The sequence below is a fragment of the Carassius carassius genome, chromosome 31 (assembly GCF_963082965.1).
Source record: "Carassius carassius chromosome 31, fCarCar2.1, whole genome shotgun sequence".
In the NCBI taxonomy this organism is placed as follows: Eukaryota; Metazoa; Chordata; class Actinopteri; order Cypriniformes; family Cyprinidae; genus Carassius; species Carassius carassius.
Genome location: NC_081785.1, coordinates 9,221,797 through 9,243,841, shown reverse-complemented (window position 1 = coordinate 9,243,841; position 22,045 = coordinate 9,221,797). Strand labels below are relative to the sequence as shown.

Here is a 22,045-nt window from a genome sequence, read left to right as displayed (position 1 = left end):
TTTTCAATGTCCACTGGAGACTTGAAAAACCTGCTCTTCCATTACTTAACTCCACTTTTTCTGAGCGGGATGTGAGTTTGAGGAACACAGACTTGTTTATGTGGGTGCAGTGTGGCAACAGGACAGGTTGAGTAATATTGAACAGGTCATTCAGCTCAGGTGTTCGCATATACAGACACACTCGGGATGGGCGAATCAATCCTGAAGTATCGATACTCAAATAAAAAATATCGATATTAAGGTGTTTTTATTTACAAGTGATTTTGTTTATTTAACAAAAAATAATGCGTACAACATGCATTAAATTGGACGAATAACCTATGTTAGCCAATAATTGTGTGGGAGGGATTTCATCTGAACCTGTTTTTATACAATTTATGAACACACGCAAATGTTGCAAGGCAGAATCAATCAATTACAGAGAGCGTTTACTCACTTCTGACAGTGCATTTAAATAGAGCTGCGTTTCCCAAAAGTAGCCTATCATAAGAAAGCATTTGTTTTGGGGAACGGCAGGCAAGAACAATGCAGAAAAAAAAACGTTTCAGTTATTTAACAATAAACAAACTGAAATTGCTGTAGCCTATGGAGGACCAAACCTGCAGAAATAAATACACACACACACATATAAATATATATAATATATTATAAAAGGAAAATAATAAATCCATTTAAAAATATATAAATAAATAAAATATATGTATAAAATGAATGAAAATATAAGTAAATAAAAGTAAAATAAAAATAAATGTAAAATAAATACAGAAAATACATAAAGGAAAATGGATATTTAAAATATAAATTCAGGATTACATTTGATTACAAATGAACTATATTTGTTTTTATGACATCATTTATTAATTTATTTTCCTTTTCTTTTTTATATTAATTAATTCATTTTTAAATTCTACAGGTTTAGTCCTTCATAGTAGCCTACCCTAGATTGTGCATTACATTTATTTAAATTTGAAAATTAAAAGTTCATAAGGTCATGCTCTATTCTGTATAGTTAATATAAATCCGAATAAAAAGGTTTGCATTTCATGCATGCAACATCCTATTACTGACATTTCCCCCTTATGAAAATGAACCATGGTTTTCTTAAAGTTAGGATAGTTTAACTATAGTATTTGTAGATTTCCATGGTTACCACTACAGTAAACATTTTAACCATGTGTAATCAAAAATATAACCTAATAAGTTGCAATTAAGGCGTATTAAATGTTTCAAATATAAAGCTGAGTAGGTATTATTACCCATTGTAGTAATTTAATAACTTTCATAATTTAAAAGTTCAGTTTAGAAGAATTGTTTCAGTATCGATATCAATGATACGTGGCATTAAAAGTACTGGTATCATATCAAAAACAAAAAAAGTGATATCATCCATCCTTAAGACACACTCAGCTGACTAAGTGTTGTGGAGGGGAAGATACTTGCTGAGTGAATAAAACTGGGGTCTAAAACAGTTGTGCTAACAGTGTGGCATAATAGGCCTTATTCACAGACAGCGGTCATCACATCTGGTTTTGATTATAGCATAAAAAATTCTGCCTGCATTATGTCACTGGGCTTTTGACAAGAGAATTAAACTAACTTTTTTTGAATTTGACAATAAACATCAGTATATCAAACAGTCTATTTAGATGATACCCTACCACAGTGGTTCTCAAACATGTCCTGGAGTACCCCCTGCCCTGTACATTTTGTATGCCTCCCTCAATTATAACACCTTATTCAGTTCATCAGCTCATTAGAGGAGAGTGCAAGACCTGAAGTGGGGGTGTCAGATACTGTAGGAAGACATACAAAATGTGCAGCGCTGAGGGTACTTCATTGAGAGGTTTGAGAACCCCTGCCCTACCATATGTGTAATCTTCCAATTGAACATGAAACATTGTACTAGGCAAGGAAATTGTTAACATAGTAAAAAACAAAACAATTGGCTAAAACCAGCCTAGGCTGGTTAGCTGGTTTTAGCTGGTCATCCAGCCTGGTCAAAGTGGGTCAGCATGGTGGTTTTAGAAGGGTTTTGACCACTTCTTTAGCTGGTTAGGCTGGGAAACCAACTGGAACAACCAACTAAAGCCAGCTTGACCAGCCTAGCCAGGCCTGGAGACTAGCTTAAACCAGCTAAAACCAGCTAAGACCAGCCAACCATCTTTTCAGCATGAGATAAATGAGAATCTGCTCATGTTACTGCTGGAGGAGAACTCTGAATATATACAAACGGTTTTAATGTCTTATCATAATCGACAGCATAATGCTGTCCAGTCAATGTGCTCAAACCCGGAGACTACCGGAGACTACCATCTTAAACACGTTTAATATAAATATAAACATATAAACAGAAAAATATACATTTTATTTGAATATTAATAATATATTTTATTTAAATATTATTTGATCGACCCCAATTTGATATAATACAGTACATGATGATTGTATCAGAAAGTATAATAAAGCAATGCTAACATTTTTATTGTTTAATTTGTACAGCCTTTACTTGTTTGAAAAAGGTCTTTTGTAAATAACAGTCGATAAGGACAAGGAGTGTCCCTTCTCTCTTCAAGGGCATAGTTTTGAACAATGTTGACATCATAACTTTAAATAAACGTATAAAATATGGGTGAGGTCCATTAATCAGTAGTACTTGTAGGAACATTACCCTTGTGAAATATAGCGAGGATATATATAAGGACTCTTATATATATAAGAGTCCTTATTGTCGAGCGCTGTCAGTTTCTGACATAAATGTTGATGATATACACAATCAAATAATATAGACAAAAATTCTCAGTAATATATATCAAATTATGTTTTTTAAAAGGCTCAGATTAAATACACACTTTAAGTACAATGTTTTTTAGGTTTTTTTTTTTACAGCTCAAACAAAGCTACAAATCATTCATGGACTTTTTTTTTTATCTCTCTGCCTATCTGCTGCAGAATGCTCTGGAAGTATTTGGCCATACAGAAGCACTGCCAACATATCTCTGTTCCTAGTTTCATACAAGCACCTCCTCAAAAATCCCTTTGTTGGTTGCTTAAGATGGGTGGCTGGTTATAGTAGGTGTGATCCTGATATTCTGCTTGTTATTTGACTAGGTTAAGGATCTATTTCTAATATCCTCTTGATTGGTTTGTGGTTGGTTGGTTGGTTTGCTGTTGAGATAATCAGTTTGACTAATATCTTTGACAGATTTTCACTTTTTCCACTTAATCGGTTATCAGTTCATCAAAGCACACTGAAAATGAGTGTAATGTAAAATAACTGTAACACTGCAAAAACACTACAGAGAAAAAACTGTTAATAGGTATACTATATACTCCAGTACTACTTTATACGGGTTGAAAACTGTCATAGATCTAACCAGACATTTCATATAACTTTCTAAAAACTGTACAATTAACAGTAATTCTTGTAATGTAAGGGAAACAGGTCAATTTAGCTCAAAGGGAATCATTTAAGATTTTAAAGGGAATTCGAACAGAATCACTGTTTCACGGCTGATCACTGAGACGCCCTGCGATTCACTGAACGAGCCGTTTAACATCAAATCTGCGCTGGATATTAATATCCAAAGTATAGTGAAAACACTATCAATTAGCACCGTAACAAGATCGGCAGTTTAAGACATTAACTTGTCAGCACAAAACACAAGATACTTCTCTTTTCAATATAAATAAGGCTTTATTAGATAAATCTAAGACATATAAACTAATCTAACACATAAACGCATGCACGCACACATTCACACCTGTTGCAGAAAGATCGAAAGTTAGGGAAGGATGAGTTTAAGAGAACGAAAATGTGAAATCCCAAGTTTACAGCAATACGTTAAATTGCATAGACAAGAACAACCATCAATCACTTAATTAGCCCTCGCATTGAGTTCCTCAATGAGGTTACAACTATATTAGATACACCGGTACAAATGTCTGGAGGTAGTACTTGCGTCTCCTGTGTTAAGGGAGTCCCCTTTGTTGTTGTTGAAAGGGGTTTTTTCCCGATGTCGCTGATTGGCTGGAAGTTCAGTAGTCGTTGAAGTGACATCTTGGGAAGCCAGTGGTTGGGCGTTGGCTGAAGATGCAGAGTTGTGTGGCTGGTTGAAATTGAACGGGCAGTCGAGGTCCGACACGGCGTTACAAAACTTAAGTCAGAACACGAAACTCTCAAATGGAAAAGAAAAGAAGTAAAGTTTGACGAGACTAGGTGGTGTTTCTTCTCATCGTGGCTAAGTAGCAGCAGGCGTGCAGGCCGAAGCACGCTGGAACCGCGCTCAAAGAACAGTGATGACAAACAGCATGGCTAAAAGCTAAGAAGCAAAGCTAAAAGCAAACTAAAAGCAGGCATGACTAGTAGCAGAAGCAAAGCTAACAACTAAAAGCATACATGACTAATAGCAGAGCAAAGCTAGAAGCTAAAAAGCTAAAAGCAAGATTTTATGGTGTCCTGAGTATTTAAACTGGCCTGTTGGCCACACCTCAAATGTTGTCTTGACCAATCAGATATTGTCTTGGCTCGGGGGTATCATCAATCATATGTTGTCTTACCAAGCATGTGGTCTGAGTTTTCCCGCTCTTGCAGGGTCTAATTTTGGACATGATTCTTATAACAAGGATATGATACATTTGACAAATAACTGATGGTCAGGTCTATTTCAAGCAAGCAGATTCGACTACATAGATACTAGACATGAATATGTATCCTTAAGCTATCCCATAGTTATTAAAAGACATACACAATAAGTGATTATAACATGATAGTCAAATGTGTGGGTTACATATAAATAAATATGGAGTTAAGCGATGGACTGATATTCATTTATAAGTCCTTTTGAGTTCATTTTGGTCCATATATATGTAGAAAAGACAGTTTCTTTGCCATTCTTTTGACAAAGACTTCTGTGGAGACCAGAGGGTTCAAAGCCCCCCCTCCCCCTTAGGAATTTCAGTCTGGTTCTGCTGGGTGGGGGAAGTGCTTAAGGATATGGTGTATAACTCTCATGGGTTTACATGTGATGTCCAGCGTTGCCTATCAAATATGAACAACAAATTTGACAATCTCTTCTCTGTATATTAAAATTGTCAATAATTGTTCTAGTGGTGTTAATGTTGAAAGCTGTTCTGTGAAAGAGTTGGTTGGTTATCTTGCTTGGGACTTGTGGCACAGAATGTTTTATGGCTTCCTGTTGCCTTACTGAGGAATTCGGCTCGTGTTTCAGCCACAGCCCTGATCGACTCTTTAATTTGTCTGGTTCGAGTCATTTCTGCTACAAGAAGTAAAAAAGAACAAATCAGTGGATAATCTAGAGTCAAAAACTGTAAACTGATATTCCCAGAATTCACTGCCTGACACTCCACATTTAAATAATTAAGTTTCTTAATAGTTTTTATTATCAGTTATTTACATTTGGGTTTTATTATAGACTATAGAAGACCCAAGACGTGTAACTTGAATAGTTTTGAATGGGGGAAAATGCAACGCTCAATATTGCCACTACATCGAAAGAAGGCCTGTCTTCTGAGTAAAAGAGGCAATCGCTAAAAGATAAAGTCATCGCGTCACTGCAGCTGCCAAGAAGTCCCGTTTGCTAGAAACAGCTCATGTTTGCTATAGAAATGGCTCATGACGCATGCATTGGCTGGTCTAATTTGAATGCTATTTGAGCAAAAGAAACAAAATTTATGAGACAGTTATTGTCAGATTTCATTGGTGACTCCAAATATGAAATTTAATCTTAAACTTGGTGAACAGTTTTGGAGTATTTGATGTTTTCCAATTCAAAGAGATAGGAGATGCACTTACATGAACGAGAGGCGTTTCAAAGATGGCAGCTGAGTGACATGACTTGCCTTAAAGGGACTTTGGGTTTATGTTACTTATTCTGTTGTTTAATGCATGTTTATTGCATTATCTAAGTGTCCAGTGTTACCATGACAATGTTTTGTGTTTGCATGAATGACTCACTTCTTTATATTAGAATATATTTCAGCTTGTGGAAAAGCTACTTGTGATGAACTTTGATTCTTCATGTGCAGGGCCACTGCTGGCCAAATGGGTGCCCTTATAAGCATCATTGTATTGCTTTTCCCATCCCCCAAATATTATGGAAGTAAAAAAAAAAATTTAAGAGCAGTAAGTATGCTAAAACACAGTTACATACTATGGCTATGACTTTATTAATACAGTTGTCTGATTGATTTTATAGTCTCAAGCATTCAGAAATTACACAAAAGAAAATTAAGCAGTTTTTGTCACGGAAAATAAGACAGAAAGATTCAAGTGCAGATAAAAGAACAGTTTATAGAAACAGTCGACATAAAGGTTCAACCAGGAGAGAGTGTCAACAAGCTCTTGCGAAAGCAGGCAACTCAGAGTAGCACAGGGACGCAATGGGCAGCCAATCGCCAGGACAGTGGATCCCAACAGGAATAAGAGACCAGAAAGGATCTAGGAACAGGAGACAATACGCTTGTCTGGACACGGCAGAACACTAAAGAATCTGATAACACAAGGCAGCGTTAACAGACCTATAATATACAAAAAGAGTATGTAACTGTCATCTGTAACTGCCTGGTTTGGTTTAGCTGCCAAATTAGACATCAGGAGTCTACAACAGACAGTTAAGACTGCTAGAAGGATTATTAGTTAGTATTATCATCACAGACTCCACTCACCATGGTCACAATCTATATATTTTATTGTCTTGCTGGCCACTTAGAACACTAGTCACTAGAATATCTAGGCATAGGAGCAGCTTCTCACCACAGGCCATCTCCCTACTAAACTGTTACATGTGTTTTCTTTTTTTCTTTTTTTTTTGTCTGTGTTGTTGTCTCTGTGCAATGGAAGCTTATGTCAAATTCTAGTGCCTCTGCCCTCATCATCCGGCTCAGGCAGGATATTTCTGTGAATCCTGCTGCTATGTCACCTGATCTGGCAGCAAAAGCAATTTACTTTGTGAAGAAATGACTTGCCTTTACACCCATACGTAGATCAGTGATGTGACACTATCAGGTTACTCAAAAATAAATTAAAATGCAGTTCATACAGACAATGACTTAACTTTAACTTTAACTTGAAAGTTAACTAGGTGTGCATGAGCAGAATATATATATATATATATATATATATATATATATATATATATATATATATATATATATATATATATATATATATATATATATATATATATATATATATATATATATATATAAAATAAAAATATAGATAAAATATAAAATATAAAAATATAGAAAAATAAAGAAATAAACTCTTCAGATTCATTCCAGATAGAAAATATTTACATTGTGAGTTCAGTCAACACCAGAGCCTGTTAAACATCCCATTTTCTTTTCCCTTTTTTTCAGTAACCATGAGTGTCCCTTTTTTTATTAATATAATAAAGTCAGTTTACATAAAAAAATACATTTCTGATAAATAAAAAAAATAAAAAAGTATATGCGAGAATAAATTTAAAAATAATAGTCACACTGTGAGCAGTAAAGTCATAATTGCAATATATAAAGTAGTACCTTTTCCATAAAATTTAATTAAGACATTTCCTTCAACCCTAAAAAAAAACACAAAGCAATGCATAATTCAAAATATTAGTAAAACAGCTGTGAATCATCAATGCAGGTCCTTCCATAGTGTGCAGTTTTGAAATATATAATCAAATTGTGTTATATGGAGTCACTATCTCAAAAAACTAGGTTGCAATTATGAAACAAAGTCTATAATATATAACTATTATTATTAATATTATTTACTTCCATTTTAAAAGGGAAAAAAGGCATTTTACGCATTAATTATGTCAAATAAAAATGAACAGCCCTAGAAAACAGTACAGATGCACAAATGCCTCATAATTCACAAAATAAAATCAAGCTAATAGCACCAAGGTGGATGATTCAGTCCCAAGAAGGGATGACCTGTCAACTCAATGACCTTGAGCAAATTGTATTGTTCCATGGAGATGGAGCATGCAAATGCACCATAATGTATTATGCTAATAGTTGAGAAATTCAGCATGCATCATATACAAAGTTTAGGGGATTTAAGGTATAAAACACTCAATGTGATTTGATCTGAAACCACACTTAGATGATGTTCTGCTTTATTGAAAGCAAATGTGATTTTAGCTATAGTGACTATAAACACATACTGTAGGAACACATAAAGGTACATATTATATTATACTTGAGGTGTGAGTTTACACAACTTATCTATTTATTCTTCTTGAATTAAAATTTAGTGTTAAATGTGTGTGTGTGTGTGTGTGGTGAATTTGAGCTCCAATGCTTTTCTGTCACTACAGCAGGTTCCAGGGAAGAAACTCTATATGCTTACAGATAGGGTGGAATTCTAACAGATAATAGTAAAAGATGGAATGTTGTCAGACCAGTTTTATTAGTCTATTATTTCTCTATAAACATTAGGAGAGTGGAGACGTACAGAAACCAGAAGGGAAAAATAAATTCCTGGTGACATACCGTTTTCAACACACACACAGACTGTTATAGCATAATTAATTAATTATATATAATAATATTACATAACACTTTTTACATTTAAGATTATGCATGAAATATGGTGAAAATATAATAGATATATAATAGATATGTAATAGAATGACAGATATGTGTTTGTTTTGTCCTAATATTTAACGTCAGAAGCATTTGGAGTATGATCACCTAAAATGAAAATTCTATCATAATTCACTGATAAAATAAAAAAAAAAGAAGAATGTTTTAATTATTTTTGTTTTAGCTGTTCCATAAAAAAAGAAAGAAAAGAAAACCATGCTAAAATTACATGGGGTTGAGTAAATGATGATGACAATTCTTTTTTTGGGTGAACTATTCCTTTAAAGCACAAAAACATACTCCATATAAATATTGGGTAAAACACTCAAGTTGTAGTTACACTGAACTATTTTTTCTATCAGTATTTTGCAGTACTAAATGAATATCACTCATTTCCCTTCAAGATGATGGCCCCATCTGCCATCTTGAATGATTTCTTTCTGAGCTTGTTGCAATGCTTTTTCAGATTGTCTTCCTCACAATACAATGATTCAGTTTTAGAATTTGACCAAAAATATCTTATTGACAGCATCAAGTTACTTAAAGGAACACTCCACTTTTTTGAAAATAGGTTAATTTAAACCGTTTTTAAAATTAAACAGCTAATTTAACAGAGTTAAACAGTTGAGTTTTACCATTTTCAAATCCATTCAGTCAATCTCCAGGTCTGGTGGTAGCACTTTTAGCTTAGCTTAGCATAGATAATTGAATCTGATTAGACCATTAGCATCTCGCTCAAAAAATGACCAACTTTCTATATTTTTCTTGAACTTTGTTACCGTACCATGGGTGCAGCAGGCGCAGTGATATTCAGCAGCTATTTTAGGACTATTTTCAGGCACTGTGTAATATTACTGCGCCTGCTACATCCATGGTATGGTCGTAAAGTTCCTTGATTATTACGCTGGAATGAGAGTATAGTCCATAGCCATATCAGCCAAGAAATTCGCAACTTTTCATTTTCCGGATGTCAGTCTTGGTACACGATGTAACTATATGAGATTCAAATTTTAAATAGGAAAAATATAAAAAATTATTGGTCATTTTTGAGCAAGATGCTAACGGTCTAATCAGATGCAATACTCTATTCTAAGATAAGCTAAAAATGCTACCGCTAAATGGTTTAATGGATTGGCTAAATGGATTAGAAAACAGTAAAACTCAACTGTTTAACTCTAGGGGAGTTGGAAAATAAGCCTATTTTCAAAAAAAGTGGAGTGTTCCTTTAACTTTTTCATCAGTCTTTATGTCAGAAGCATGCCAACACAACAAAACACTACAGATGGTCTCAACGAGTAACTAAAAGTTGCTAATGTAGCTAACATTTTTTTCAGCAGAATAACTTATTCTTTATCTGTAGTCATATTTGAATAAACACCATTTGGATATTGGGGGAATGTATCCTCTCAATGTCTACTGTATGGTGGTTGCAGCATTACTTGTGATTCACAATACACTGATTAGAGCACAAATATAAGTTATGGGTAAACTTATATAATACAGTATAAGAAAATTAAACAGTTGGCATATTATCAGTCACACCTCTTTCCATCAAGCGATACTATGGTAGGTTTTTCTTCAGAAAAATTCATGTTGATTCATGTCTCCATCTTTATAAGCATCTGACACCACACCTCGGGAAGGCTGGGCGAGGCGGTGTGACATAGATGGAAAGAATAGGAACAGGTTTCTAAGTGTACGAATTGTTTTAAAGGAGTGGAATATTTTCAAATAAGAGCCTTGTGTTAAAGACAGAGAGGTGTGGACTTAAATCATGTAGTTATGCATTTCTGTGAGAAAAAAAAATGAGAAAGAAACAGGGAGGAGTTGTATTTAGGAGGTGTGGTGCTTAAAATAGACCAGTATTTAAGGGAGGGTGGTCATGGGATGTTTTACAATTTCATGGGAAAGGAAAACAATCACAAATGCTGTATGTATAGTATGGCACGATTTCCTTATCAACATAACTGGGAATTTCGGTTTCTGGACTGGATATGAGGGATTAAAAAGTTTTAATTATACAGTATGTTTAATATCTAAACACATTTCAAAAAGACTAAAAAAAATCGTTGTTGTAGTTTTTGAAAAGTGATTTCTGTTAAATAAAATATCTTCTTTTGAAGTGGACTTTGAACTTTGTTACTTTGCAGATCTTTTTTATGCTCAGATAGCAACATTAGATTAACTAAAGTATAAAAACGTTATAAAGCATAATAGGACCATTTAAATTAATACTGTAGCAATCATGTGATGTACACACACACAGGTTACTCTCTGATTCGGTCCATGATTTCTGTTAAATCAAGTTTAAGAGTAGTATTTTTTAATAATATACACCCATCTATAACAAGTATACCCTAAGTATGTTATGCAGATTTTTGTCCCTAGAAGTTAATTTAACTAGACTAGAAAAATATATTCTGGTATATAAATGTATCAATAAATATATTTCAACAATAGTTTATTTTATAGTTAAATTAAATGATTAATAATTCATATTATTAAAAAATGTAAATATATTTATTATTAATATTAATAACAATAATAATTATACAAATATAATAATAATATAATATTTTCTGTTAAAAGAAGAGTTCAGGTACAGGGTAATAACTATACTTATTTTTATAGAAACATAAATAGCGTTTACTAATGAGAACACGGCAAGTAAAAGAGGGTTTATTTAGTTATATATAGTTTGTGAGTAAGTATGTAAGGAAAAAATATAACTGATATGTATCTATCATATTCTAATAAGTTAGTTAGTGTGTAGCGTAGAGCAGTGGGGGCTCCACTTTCATTAAATAGTTTAAGGAATGCCAAGCAACAGCTGAGGTCTCCTCTCTCCCCTGTGGACTGAAAGACAGCACAAACATATTTACCAAAGGACCCTGTTACTCCTGTGCAAAAAGATTTTTCCTGGGTACTAATATCATTTTGTTTACAATAGCAATTTCAAAATATGGAAGAAAACCTTGTAGATAGTTATGCCACTTTAGTCTGTTAATAAAGGGATAGTTCACCCAAAAATGAAAATTCTCATTTTCTGTTATTTCAAAACCATATGATGACTTCTGTGGAACATAAAAGTAGATATTTTGAGAAAACAATGGAAGTCAATAAACTCCAATGTTGTTGCCAATGTTACTCAAAATACCTCCTTTTGTGTTCCGCAGAAGAATGTAGTCGATACAGCTTTGGAACGACTCCAGCGTGAGTAAAAAAAAAATATATATATATATATATATATATATATATATTTATTAATTATTCCTTTAATAGAGGTAATTGTGTGTGCTTATGTAAATATGTGAGAGGGTAGTAGATAAGGGATCTTTTGTCTTTCTGAGGTTAGATGAAGGCCTTGTGTCCTCTTTGATCAGAGTTGGTTGTTACTGCCATATGATTGTTTAAACTATAAGAAATATTTTTTGCAAGGAATAGTTTCTCACATTTCTTATGTAGGTCAAACCCAATTCAAACAGAATTCCAAGATCAGGAGTTTCCGAATCACAATGCAGGAAACAGTCTATATCTAGAAGACAGGGCAGCATCTCAGTCATCTGCAATACACACACACAAGAAAAAATACAAATGAAAAATATGAACTGTTAGATTACATAAAAGTATATGAAAGTGAAATTGACATTACATACAGCCAAGTATGGTGACCCATAACTCATCGAAGTTCATGCTCTGCATGTAACCCATCCAAAGTGAACACACACACAGTGAAAATTTTTTAAGTGGCCTTCGACTTTTGTTTACGCGTTTGCATGTGTTTAAGTGAAGCTTAGTCTTACCAGTGGAGAAAATCTCCAGGTCTTTGGGATCTTGGAGTTATTGGTTATTGGAGGTATTAGCTCTGACTGTGTGAATGCTACTTAAAACCTTACAAGGAAAATATTAAATTAAACTTAACAGGTGGAACAATGAGTAAGATGACACACGACACCAGTTTACAATAAACACTGAGAAGGCAAATGGGTTTTGAATGTGCATTCAAATTATTCTACCATTTAGATCTCTGATCCGCTGATCTCCCACTGCGAGATCAGCGGGTAACCATTGAGTGCCCATACATGGAGGGACCACAACTCCGGTTGAGGGTGCCAAATCGAGCCCCTGGCCTGCGAGAGGAGATCTCTCCTCAACGGTACCGGCCACGGGGCGACATCTGCTAACTGCATCAAATCTGGGAACCATGGTTGGTTCTTCCAAAGAGGTGCCACAAGCAGTATTGAACATCTCGTTTCTCTCACCCGTTCTATCACCTGCGGAAGGAGGGAGACGGGAGGGAACGCATAAAGCGGGCAGCACGGCCATTTCCATGACAGCGCGCTTTCGTTCTTGGAAAAGAACGCGGGGCAGTGAGCGTTTTTTCGTGGGACGCAAAGAGGTCCACCTCCGCCATGCCAAATCTCTCCCACAACAGCCGGACTGTTTGCGGGTGTAGAGACCATTCGCCCGTAGGGACATTGCCTCTGGACAGCCTGTCTGGACCCAGATTCTGCAGTCCAGGCACATGCACTGCTCTCAGCGAGCGCACGTTGCGTTGAGCCCAAATCAGGAGGCGTTCCGTCGGGACCCGAGACCGCCCTGGCGATTTATGTAGGACACCACGGACATGTTGTCCGAACGGACTACGACGTGGTGATCCTTGATATGGGGACAAAAGCGCGTCAGCGCGTTCTCCACTGCCAGTATTTCCAGGCAGTTGATATGATGGAGCTTTTTCCGTTCTGATCGTAGGCCAAAGGACGGTCTGCCTTCGAGCAGCGCTCCCCATCCCGAAGTGGAGGCGTCCGTCGACACCATTTTCACACTCGGGGAAGTCCCCAGGCTTACACCTGATCGGTACCAGCCGTTCGCTGTCCAAGGTGCTAGAGCCGCAGCACAGCTCTGATCGACCTTGAAATGCAGCCGGCCAGACGCCCACGCTCTGCGCGGCACCCGAGCCTTCAGCCAGAACTGCAGGGGGCGCATGCGGAGCAGGCCCAGCCACAGAACCGGAGATGCTGAGGCCATGAGACCCAGCATCTTTTGACAGTGTTTGAGCGACATGGTTGCGCCGCAGCGGAAAGAACTCGCTGCGCGCTGAATGCCCATCGCGTGCTGTGGTGACAGCCAAGGCGTCATGGAACACGAGTTCAGAACTATACCCAGAAACAGGATCGTCTGACTGGGGTTCAGCGAACTCTTCGCCCAATTGACACTGAGGCCGAGCTTCTCGAGGTGATCGAGTAAAACGGTCCTGTGGTCCACGAGCTCCGCTTGTGATCGGGCCAGAACCAGCCAGTCGTCCAAATAATTCAGCACTCGTATGCCTCTGAGTCTGAGAGGAGCGAGCGCTGCATCCATGCACCTCGTAAACGTACGAGGAGCTACGGAAAAGCCGAATGGCAGGACTGCAAACTGGTATGCCTGGCCCTCGAAGGCGAATCTCAAAAACCGCCTGTGGTTTGACGCTATCTGTATTTGAAAATACGAGTCCTTCAGATCTATTGACATGAACCAGTCCCCTCAGCGAATCTGCGCGAGGAGCTTCCTGGTCGTGAGCATTTTGAAACTGCGTTTCATCAATGCCTTGTTCAGCTGTCTTAGATCCAGAATGGGCCTGAGACCCCCATCTCTCTTGGGCACCAGAAAGTATCTGCTGTACAGCCCCCCCTCGCTTTGAGCTTGAGACACAGGCTCTACAGCCCCTTTGCTCAACAGTTTTGATATTTCGGCCCGAAGTATGTGTGCTACTTCTGTTTTGACCGTAGTTTCGACGCGCGCTGAAAAGCGCGGTGGGCGTCGAGAAAACTGTAGCGAGTAGCCTCTCTTTATAATGCCTAGCACCCAATCCGAAACCCCTGGAAGCGCTGACCATGCATCTGCATGAATGGCTAAGGGCTGGATGCGAAACGCGCTCTGTTGACTGGGCAACGGCGGCGCTCGAGTGTGCTGCACATCTGAGGCGGGGAGTGCGCTGATCACAGCGGGCAGATCGCTCTTCCTCGACCCCGTTCTCGCGCTTAACCGACTGGAGGGAGGCTGAGCGGGTCCCGTGGGACTCGATATATCTGCGAGTAACCGTGGGCTGCATGTGTGCACTTTTACCACTTTCAACTCGCCGTCTGCCTGTGCAGAATGTACGTGCACGGGCCTCGTTTTTACAGAAGGGTTGGGCACGTTTACTATGTAGTGTGCGCGACCGACTTGAGTCGACATTATGGGCGCAGGCCCTGTGTGCAGGGCTGTGCTTACATGTGGAGATGGGCACTGAGGAGTGGGCATCGTCACAACATTTATAGCACCATCGGCCGTGGCCGGAACACCAGAAAAAACACTCTTTTTGTGAAACATCTGGGTAGCCATGATAACAGCTTTTGTGTGCAGGCAAGCGGGCACTCGTGCAGGCTTGCGCATTGCAGAAGACACTGAGGCAGTCACAACTCTTGGAACTGCAACAGCGGCGCGCTTGGGTGAGAGCTCGGCCGCAGCGGAACTCGAACACCGGCGCTTTCCCAGCAGTGCTAGGATGCTTTTCGAGGGTCTGTGCAGCGGACTTAGTAGCGCGAATGGAGAGATCCGAAGCTCTCCTCAGATCCGCGAGACAGATCGCTTCAGGTCCCATCTCATCCAGCTTGCGGAGAAGATCGCCCTGGAAAATCTGTAGCGTCGCCATGGTGTGTAACGCAGACGCAGCCTGCCCAGCAGCAGAGAATATCCGTGCGAGCAGCGATGATGTCATGCGGCAGGCTTTGGATGGCAACGCCGCCTTAGTCCGCCGTCCAGCAGAGGGCGGGCAAAGGTGCGCTGCTATAGCCTGTTCCACCGGCGGAAGTGACAGGTAGCCTCTGTTCTTAGCACCGTCCAGTGTGGAGAATGCTGGCGAAACAGATGAGCGGATTCTCGCCGAGAATGGAGCGTCCCAAGCCTTCGCCACTTCTTCGTGAAGCTCAGGAAGAAAAGGGGCGTGTTTTGAGCTTGAGGAAGAGCGCTCATCCGGAAGATAGCTACCATCCAGCCGGGAACGTGAAGGGGGTGCTGGTGCAGACCACTCGAGGCCGAGGCTCGCCGCGGCCAACGAGAGTACACGCATCAGCTCCTTATCGATATCCCCCCGTCTGCTGGGCCTCTGAGCAGCGGGCGCGAGATCCACGGAGCTCGCCCAACCCTCACTGCCCGAAGCAAGCAGAGAGCACGTGTCTTCTTCCTCCGACGCGGGCCTGAGATCCACTTCCTCAGATGACGCGTCGGCAAGCAGCGGACGCTGAGCATCGGGAAGCGATGCAGGGGAGACCGGCGAAGCGGAGGGAACCGGCGAGCTCGGCCGAGCTGGAGGCGGTTCTGGTAGGCGCTGCGAGCGGCGCTTCTTACGGCGCTGCGGCGCAGCGGATGATGCAGGCTTCGAGAAGGATGCCAGGCGAGTCCTCAGAGTCACCATAGGCATCAACTCGCAATGAGGGCATCCGCCATCAGCGAGCGCGAGCGCTGCATGGTCCTCACCCAGACAGGAGACGCAGATGACGTGACGATCTCCTTCGCTGAGCGGGGTTCTGCACGAGCCGCACGAAGGCATCTTTAAAAAGACGCAGCTCTTTTGTGAATGTGTGTCGCAGGGCGAACACACACACAGAATATTACAGAACAAGGATTGTAAAGGATATGGGCGCTGGATAGCGCAGCAGGAACGGCAGTGGAAGGCGGCGGTGCCAGCGGCTTCAGGATGGCTCGTCCTGCTGATATGCTCTTCCAGACGGCGCTTGCTTCCTCGTGATCCAGCGATGCGTGAGCTTCGCTGAAGAGATGAAAAATCAGGTGAGTCAGCCTTTTCGAGCTCCTTTTATAGGTTGAGACACACGCCTTTCGGCGGGAAGTGGCAAGAAGGGCGCGAAGCGCCCTTATTGGTCTGATGTTGCATCAGCCCGCGCTCGATAGGCTGTGCAGTTGCCCCAGAACAAGCCAATGAGCGAACGAGCCGTCTCGCCTATGGCTGTGTACTGCTGCAAATGCGCTTTACAAAAATACAAAATTAAGAATAATTTTTTGCTTCAGTATTTCGTGAAAAGAGACTTTTCCCGTAGCGTCTTAGCTAAGACGCAGTACGAGAGAGCTCTCGTAAGAGAACAAGTAATAATTAAATTCTAAGACTCAAATATGCTGTATTATTTTACACTCATGCTTTTGGATTGTAACCGTATTAATTCAAGCACCGCAGCAGTTAATCTCATGATGCTTTGTCCTTTGTTTTAGGTTGGTTCCACCCTGATTACTGTACGCCAATCTCACTCTTTTAAGATCATAAAGAGGCTGTCATTCCGGTTGTAGGTGCAGCAGTGTGTTTGTGTGTGTGTGTGTATGTGTTACCTGGGATCCCTTAAATGCACAGAGCTGACCCCAGGGGATGGGATCATTCAACAACTCTACAGGGTCAGGGTTAAACATAGGCGTCCGTGAACCTTGACAAATACACACATACATATTCTTTTTTTCTTTCTATATTATGGGTCAAAAGTTTGGTTTAATTAAGATTTTTTAACTATATTTGAAAGATGTCTTTTTTGCTAACCAAGGCTAGATTTATTTGATAACTGGGAAATTGTGAAATATTATTACAGCTTAAAATAACCATTTTCTATTTCAATAACTTTTAAAATGTGATTTATTTCTGTGACAGCAATGTTAAATTTTCAGCAGCCATTACTCTAGTATTCAGTGTAACATGATTCTTCAGAAATTGTTCTTATATGCTGAATTGCTGCTCTATTATTATTGGTGCTCAATTATTAATAATAGTTTCTATTATCATCAGTGTTGAAAACATTTTGTGGCTTAATAATTTTATTGAAACTGTTATTTATTTTGTCAAGATTCTTTGATGAATAGAAAGCTCAAAAGAACAGAATTGATCTGAAATAGAAATCTTTTTAACATTACACGTCTTTACTTTTACTTTTGAACAATTCATTACGTCCTTGCTAAATAAAAGGATCACAGTTTCCATATTAGAATGATTTCTGAAGGATCATGAAACACTGAAGACTGGAGTAGTGGCTGCTGAAAAATGTAAAACATTTTCAAATTTTAAATTGTGATTTCTAATTGTATATACTTATATTAATGTTTTTATGGTATTTTTCAAATAAACACTGCATTTATTTTTTACATTTTAAAAATATATTTATATGTATTACATTTAAAGATTTTATTAAAATATTTGTAAATGTAGCATTGTGTGCATTGCAATTTGGTACCTTGCCTGTGTCTGGTTCCATACGGAGATCTTTAAAGGAGAGTTGTGATTGGCTAAGCTTGGGCTGAATGAAGTGACTTGCTCAAAGATGTCCCTGCTTGACACACACACACACACACACACACACACACACACACACACACACACACACACAAAAGGTATGCGTATGATACAACTGTAATATATCATTATAAAATATGAATTTTTACCAGATGTTATAATGTAAAACAAATCAAAAAGCTGTGTTCTAAATTACTAAGCTGTTTAAAATCTGAAAATGGCATTTCATCTATAGGCTCTGAAAAATAGAGGGAAAGATAGTGACCTTCCTCTGGGAGTCTGAAGAGAGAGGAGGGTCTGAAGCCTGGTGGGATGGCAGTGGCATCTACAGTATCTGCAGACAACACACAAGCACACTCTGGTATGTGAGGGTGTTAGTTTATTTTAACGTGTTATAAAAAGTTTTTAAGGGTGTAATTGACTAATTAGAATATACCTCAGTGACAGCCTTCCGTGCTGTGTTCCAACTGGATGATTTGCTAGTTGAAAAGGAGACAGTATTAAATAATTTTCTTTAATAAAGATGGCATATTAGTTTAGACTTTTGTTTAATTTATTCAGTTTTAGAAATGACTGAAATTGTGAGCTATATTCACTGCTCTTTAATTAATATAAAAGCACAGACATGCACAAAACAACAAAATATGAAAACAATGCTGCCATTTAGTGGAGAGAGAGGAAATATCACCTGGACTTTATGTCAGACTCCTACTCTTCTTCTTCACTCTCTCCAACATCCTCATTCTCTCTCTCTCTCTCTTACTACCATACAGAGAAGCCATCTGAAAACGCACAGTTAAAATACATTTACAGATGTGATTCATCCAAGTTTATGATCTAAACAGTTTTATGTGTGTAAATGACTTTCATGTTATCATATATTTACATTGTGCATGTAAACACACTCACTGAGTGTCTGTGATATTACACTCACCTCCAAGAAGGTTTTGGGAACCAGGCCCTTCTGGCCTTTTGAGTTTTTAGCAAGCCACCATCCATCCTTATTTTTAGAGAGAACTTTTAAAACCTCTCCTTTCTGAAACAAGGCAAAAACAAAGACAAATTGCTAGAAGCAAGAAAATAACCTGATTTCAAGTATTGTATAACTAAAATAAAATGTTAAAATCTGGATGCTGAGTTCCCCTTTCTCCTCTCCCGTAAATGCATTTAGAGCAATGTAAGAGACCGAACCCTGTCCTGTGGCAGTTGGACCAATATTTGCAACATCATCATCATTATCCTGTACTTCTTCAGCATCTTCATCCTCAGAGCTCTCATCTTCTTCATCACTATTTTCCTCCTCATTCCCCTGTTCTGACTGAGATGAACTAGGTCTGGCCATCCTATGTGGCCAATAATTTATTTATTGTTAAAAAAAAAAAATATATATATATATATAGATAGATAGATAGATAAAAGTAGATAAAGATTTATTATCAAATCCAGTGCACACTATAGCGAAAGAACAACATTTAATTTAGTCAACCATTCTCTTGATAGGTCATTTTCTATTCGACACAACTCACCAGAAAATTTGATCATACTCTGTATTTTGAATGTGCGATTTGACGAAATGTCCCAGTCGTGCTCAGATTTAGTAAAACAGACTTGATCGGAGGCACCACGACAGACGCTCCAGAGAAAGTTGCCAAGATAGTTATATGTGGCGCTCTAAATTATTTTTTTTAATAACTAAATCTTGTTTATGGAGTCCATTAAATATATTTGTTGAAAATGTGTAAATGTAGCCTATTTGTTAAGGAGTTAAAGATAACTGAAGATCAAAAAGTGCTGCCATTCATTTATTTTTGTTTGTTATTAATATGTTGTAGGCTATAAGATATGCATAGATACATATAGATAAAGATAAGATATATCTTCCTGCAATGTAGTTTTGTTATGACTGAACCCAATGCATTTCTGTTTCAGGCTGTGACTGTGTAAACGTGGTAAAACAGTTTTCTTGAAAAAAAAAGTGCTTCTAAGTAAATAAAGCACATACATACATATATATATGAAGAGTTCAGATGCAAAAGCCTCTAAGTGCCATCTGAAATTAGGATTTTCATCAGGCTCCTATATTTATGTTCAGTTATTTCACTTTAATAGCCTGGAAAAGGACCTGCACATTGCCATTAAAGTAAAATGACTCAACCTAAGCAGGACCTTGATAGGAGCTTGATAAAAATCCTAATTTTAGATGGAAATTTCAGATGGCATTTAGAGGCTTTTGCATCTGAACTCTTATATAATGTCTAAAGCTGGAACTCTTAACATATTTAGCAACAAATTGCATATTCAAAGTTTCTCGGGACCCACATATAAATACACAAATCTGCGAATTCCAGTTCTGAAAAAGTTCTGTAATAAAATCTTACAAGCTTGTGGAAAAGCCATGGAGATTTTTAAGCACAATATAAGTATACTAAGATGTCTCATGATTTCATAAACAACAGCTTTTTGTTGGATCAAAACTGAGCTCAATGTCACAATAATGTGCAGATTACGTATTTTTTTGGACTATAAGTCGCACCTGAGTATAAGTCGCATCAGTCCAAAAATACGTCATGATGAGGGGAAAAACATATATAAGTCGCACTGGACTATAAGTCGCATTTATTTACAACCAAGAGAAAACATTACCGTATACAGCCGCGAGAGGGCGCTCTATGTCTTCAGTGTAGACTACAGGAGAACTGAGCAGCATAGAGCGCCCTCTCGCGGCTGGAGACGGTAATGTTTTCTCTTGGTTCATTTCTCTCGGTTCATGTCAAATTAATTTTGATAAATAATTCGCACCTGACTATAAGAAGCAGGACCAGCCAAACTATGAAAAAAGTACGACTTATAGTCCAGAAAATATGGTACGTTTATATTAATGAGTCCACAGTTAATAAAATATTTCAATTTATTTTAAATGACAGAGAAAAGGAAAAGCACAGACGTGAAAACATGATATAATTTTTTTTTATAGAATACAACATTCTGCTGTGTGTACAGACTTTGGGAAAGTTGTATTGCACTCCAGCCTGAAGATTGTGTCTTTGATCCAAGGTTGAAAGCCTGATCCTGTTGAGAGCTGGAGAGGTGCTGATAGACTCCTCGTTCTGTTTGTGAAGTCAGGAATACTATAACTTTAGTATTGACCGATGACCGAGGCACTAGAAAGTAAAAGAGCTGGTAAACCGTTTATAGAGTCACACGAAAGTCATTTAAAGCCATAAGAAAAGTTATGACATTATGAAAGGCACATGTCTAACCAGGTCGGCTTCGTGATCATGACAGGTCTAGCTTTTTTTGTGTTTCTGCGAGCTTGTCTTGTAACCTCTTTTTCCGCCAGTCCAAGAACCTTCTTCGCATTCGGTTTGCCTGCCAGCCGGCGATGAAACCAGCCGCAAACGAAACGACTAAAGCGACATGTAACGTCCTCTCCGACACTTCGGCCATGTTCACCTCCGTTCGGCCAGCGCTCGAGTTGACGGACGCTGCTCGTGCTCGAGGAAACAAGCGTGCGAATGGAATCTGTGTCACGTGACTTGGGCGTAACCGGCTGCACTGCAGTGACGTCAATTTGTGGGCAACTAAATAACGACTGCATCTACCACACTTAACCAACAAATTATGGGTTGACTCAAGCCGGGCGCCTATGTTTCTAACCTTACAAATGTGTCCCATACCTTTGTCCTCAATGATGTTATCTTTTATTATGAAAATACAAAGCTATTATCTGTTGAATATGTTGTTAATTTTCTTATAGTGAATGCAAAATTCTTCATTCATAAACAGAAATGGCTTAAGTCTCCTTTGTCTTTCCCCCTTTTTCTTTTGGAACTGGACTCTCTTGTTTCATCTCTTAGACTTACAAATAACAAAAAGAGTGGCTAGTTTCTGATGTATTATGACACCTTTTTCCGAAAGAATGTACGTTTATTTTTGCACTTTTATGTATCAATAATACTATAATTTGATATGCAAATCCAGAATGTCGGTTTTTACTTTATGATTGCTTCTTGTTGGAGTGTATTTATGTCTCGCTTCCTTGTTTTTGTATGTTTGTAAAAGTTTTTGTGCATTAAAAAAAAGAATAAAAAAGAAAGAAAGAAAAGACAGCATCTACCACACAGATCTAAATTTACGTGTTTG

General features: G+C 38.4%; 1 protein-coding gene and 1 long non-coding RNA gene across 2 annotated transcripts; both read right to left on the bottom strand.

Moving 5' to 3' along the window:
- Positions 1-10,861: 10,861 nt before the first annotated feature.
- LOC132112052 (uncharacterized) lies at positions 10,862-19,040 on the bottom strand. The gene is made up of 4 exons (XR_009424875.1): positions 18,837-19,040; positions 18,591-18,684; positions 12,051-12,161; positions 10,862-10,891 (listed from the first exon to the last, which is right to left on the bottom strand). It is a non-coding gene; the product is annotated as an uncharacterized LOC132112052 (long non-coding RNA).
- Positions 19,041-21,002: 1,962 nt separating this feature from the next.
- LOC132112051 (mitoregulin-like) lies at positions 21,003-21,445 on the bottom strand. The gene is made up of 2 exons (XM_059519644.1): positions 21,166-21,445; positions 21,003-21,070 (listed from the first exon to the last, which is right to left on the bottom strand). The coding sequence occupies exon 1, from the start codon at positions 21,347-21,349 to the stop codon at positions 21,179-21,181; it is 171 nt and encodes a 56-aa protein (XP_059375627.1). The 5' UTR covers positions 21,350-21,445; the 3' UTR covers positions 21,003-21,070; positions 21,166-21,178.
- Between the last annotated feature and the right edge of the window lie 600 nt (positions 21,446-22,045).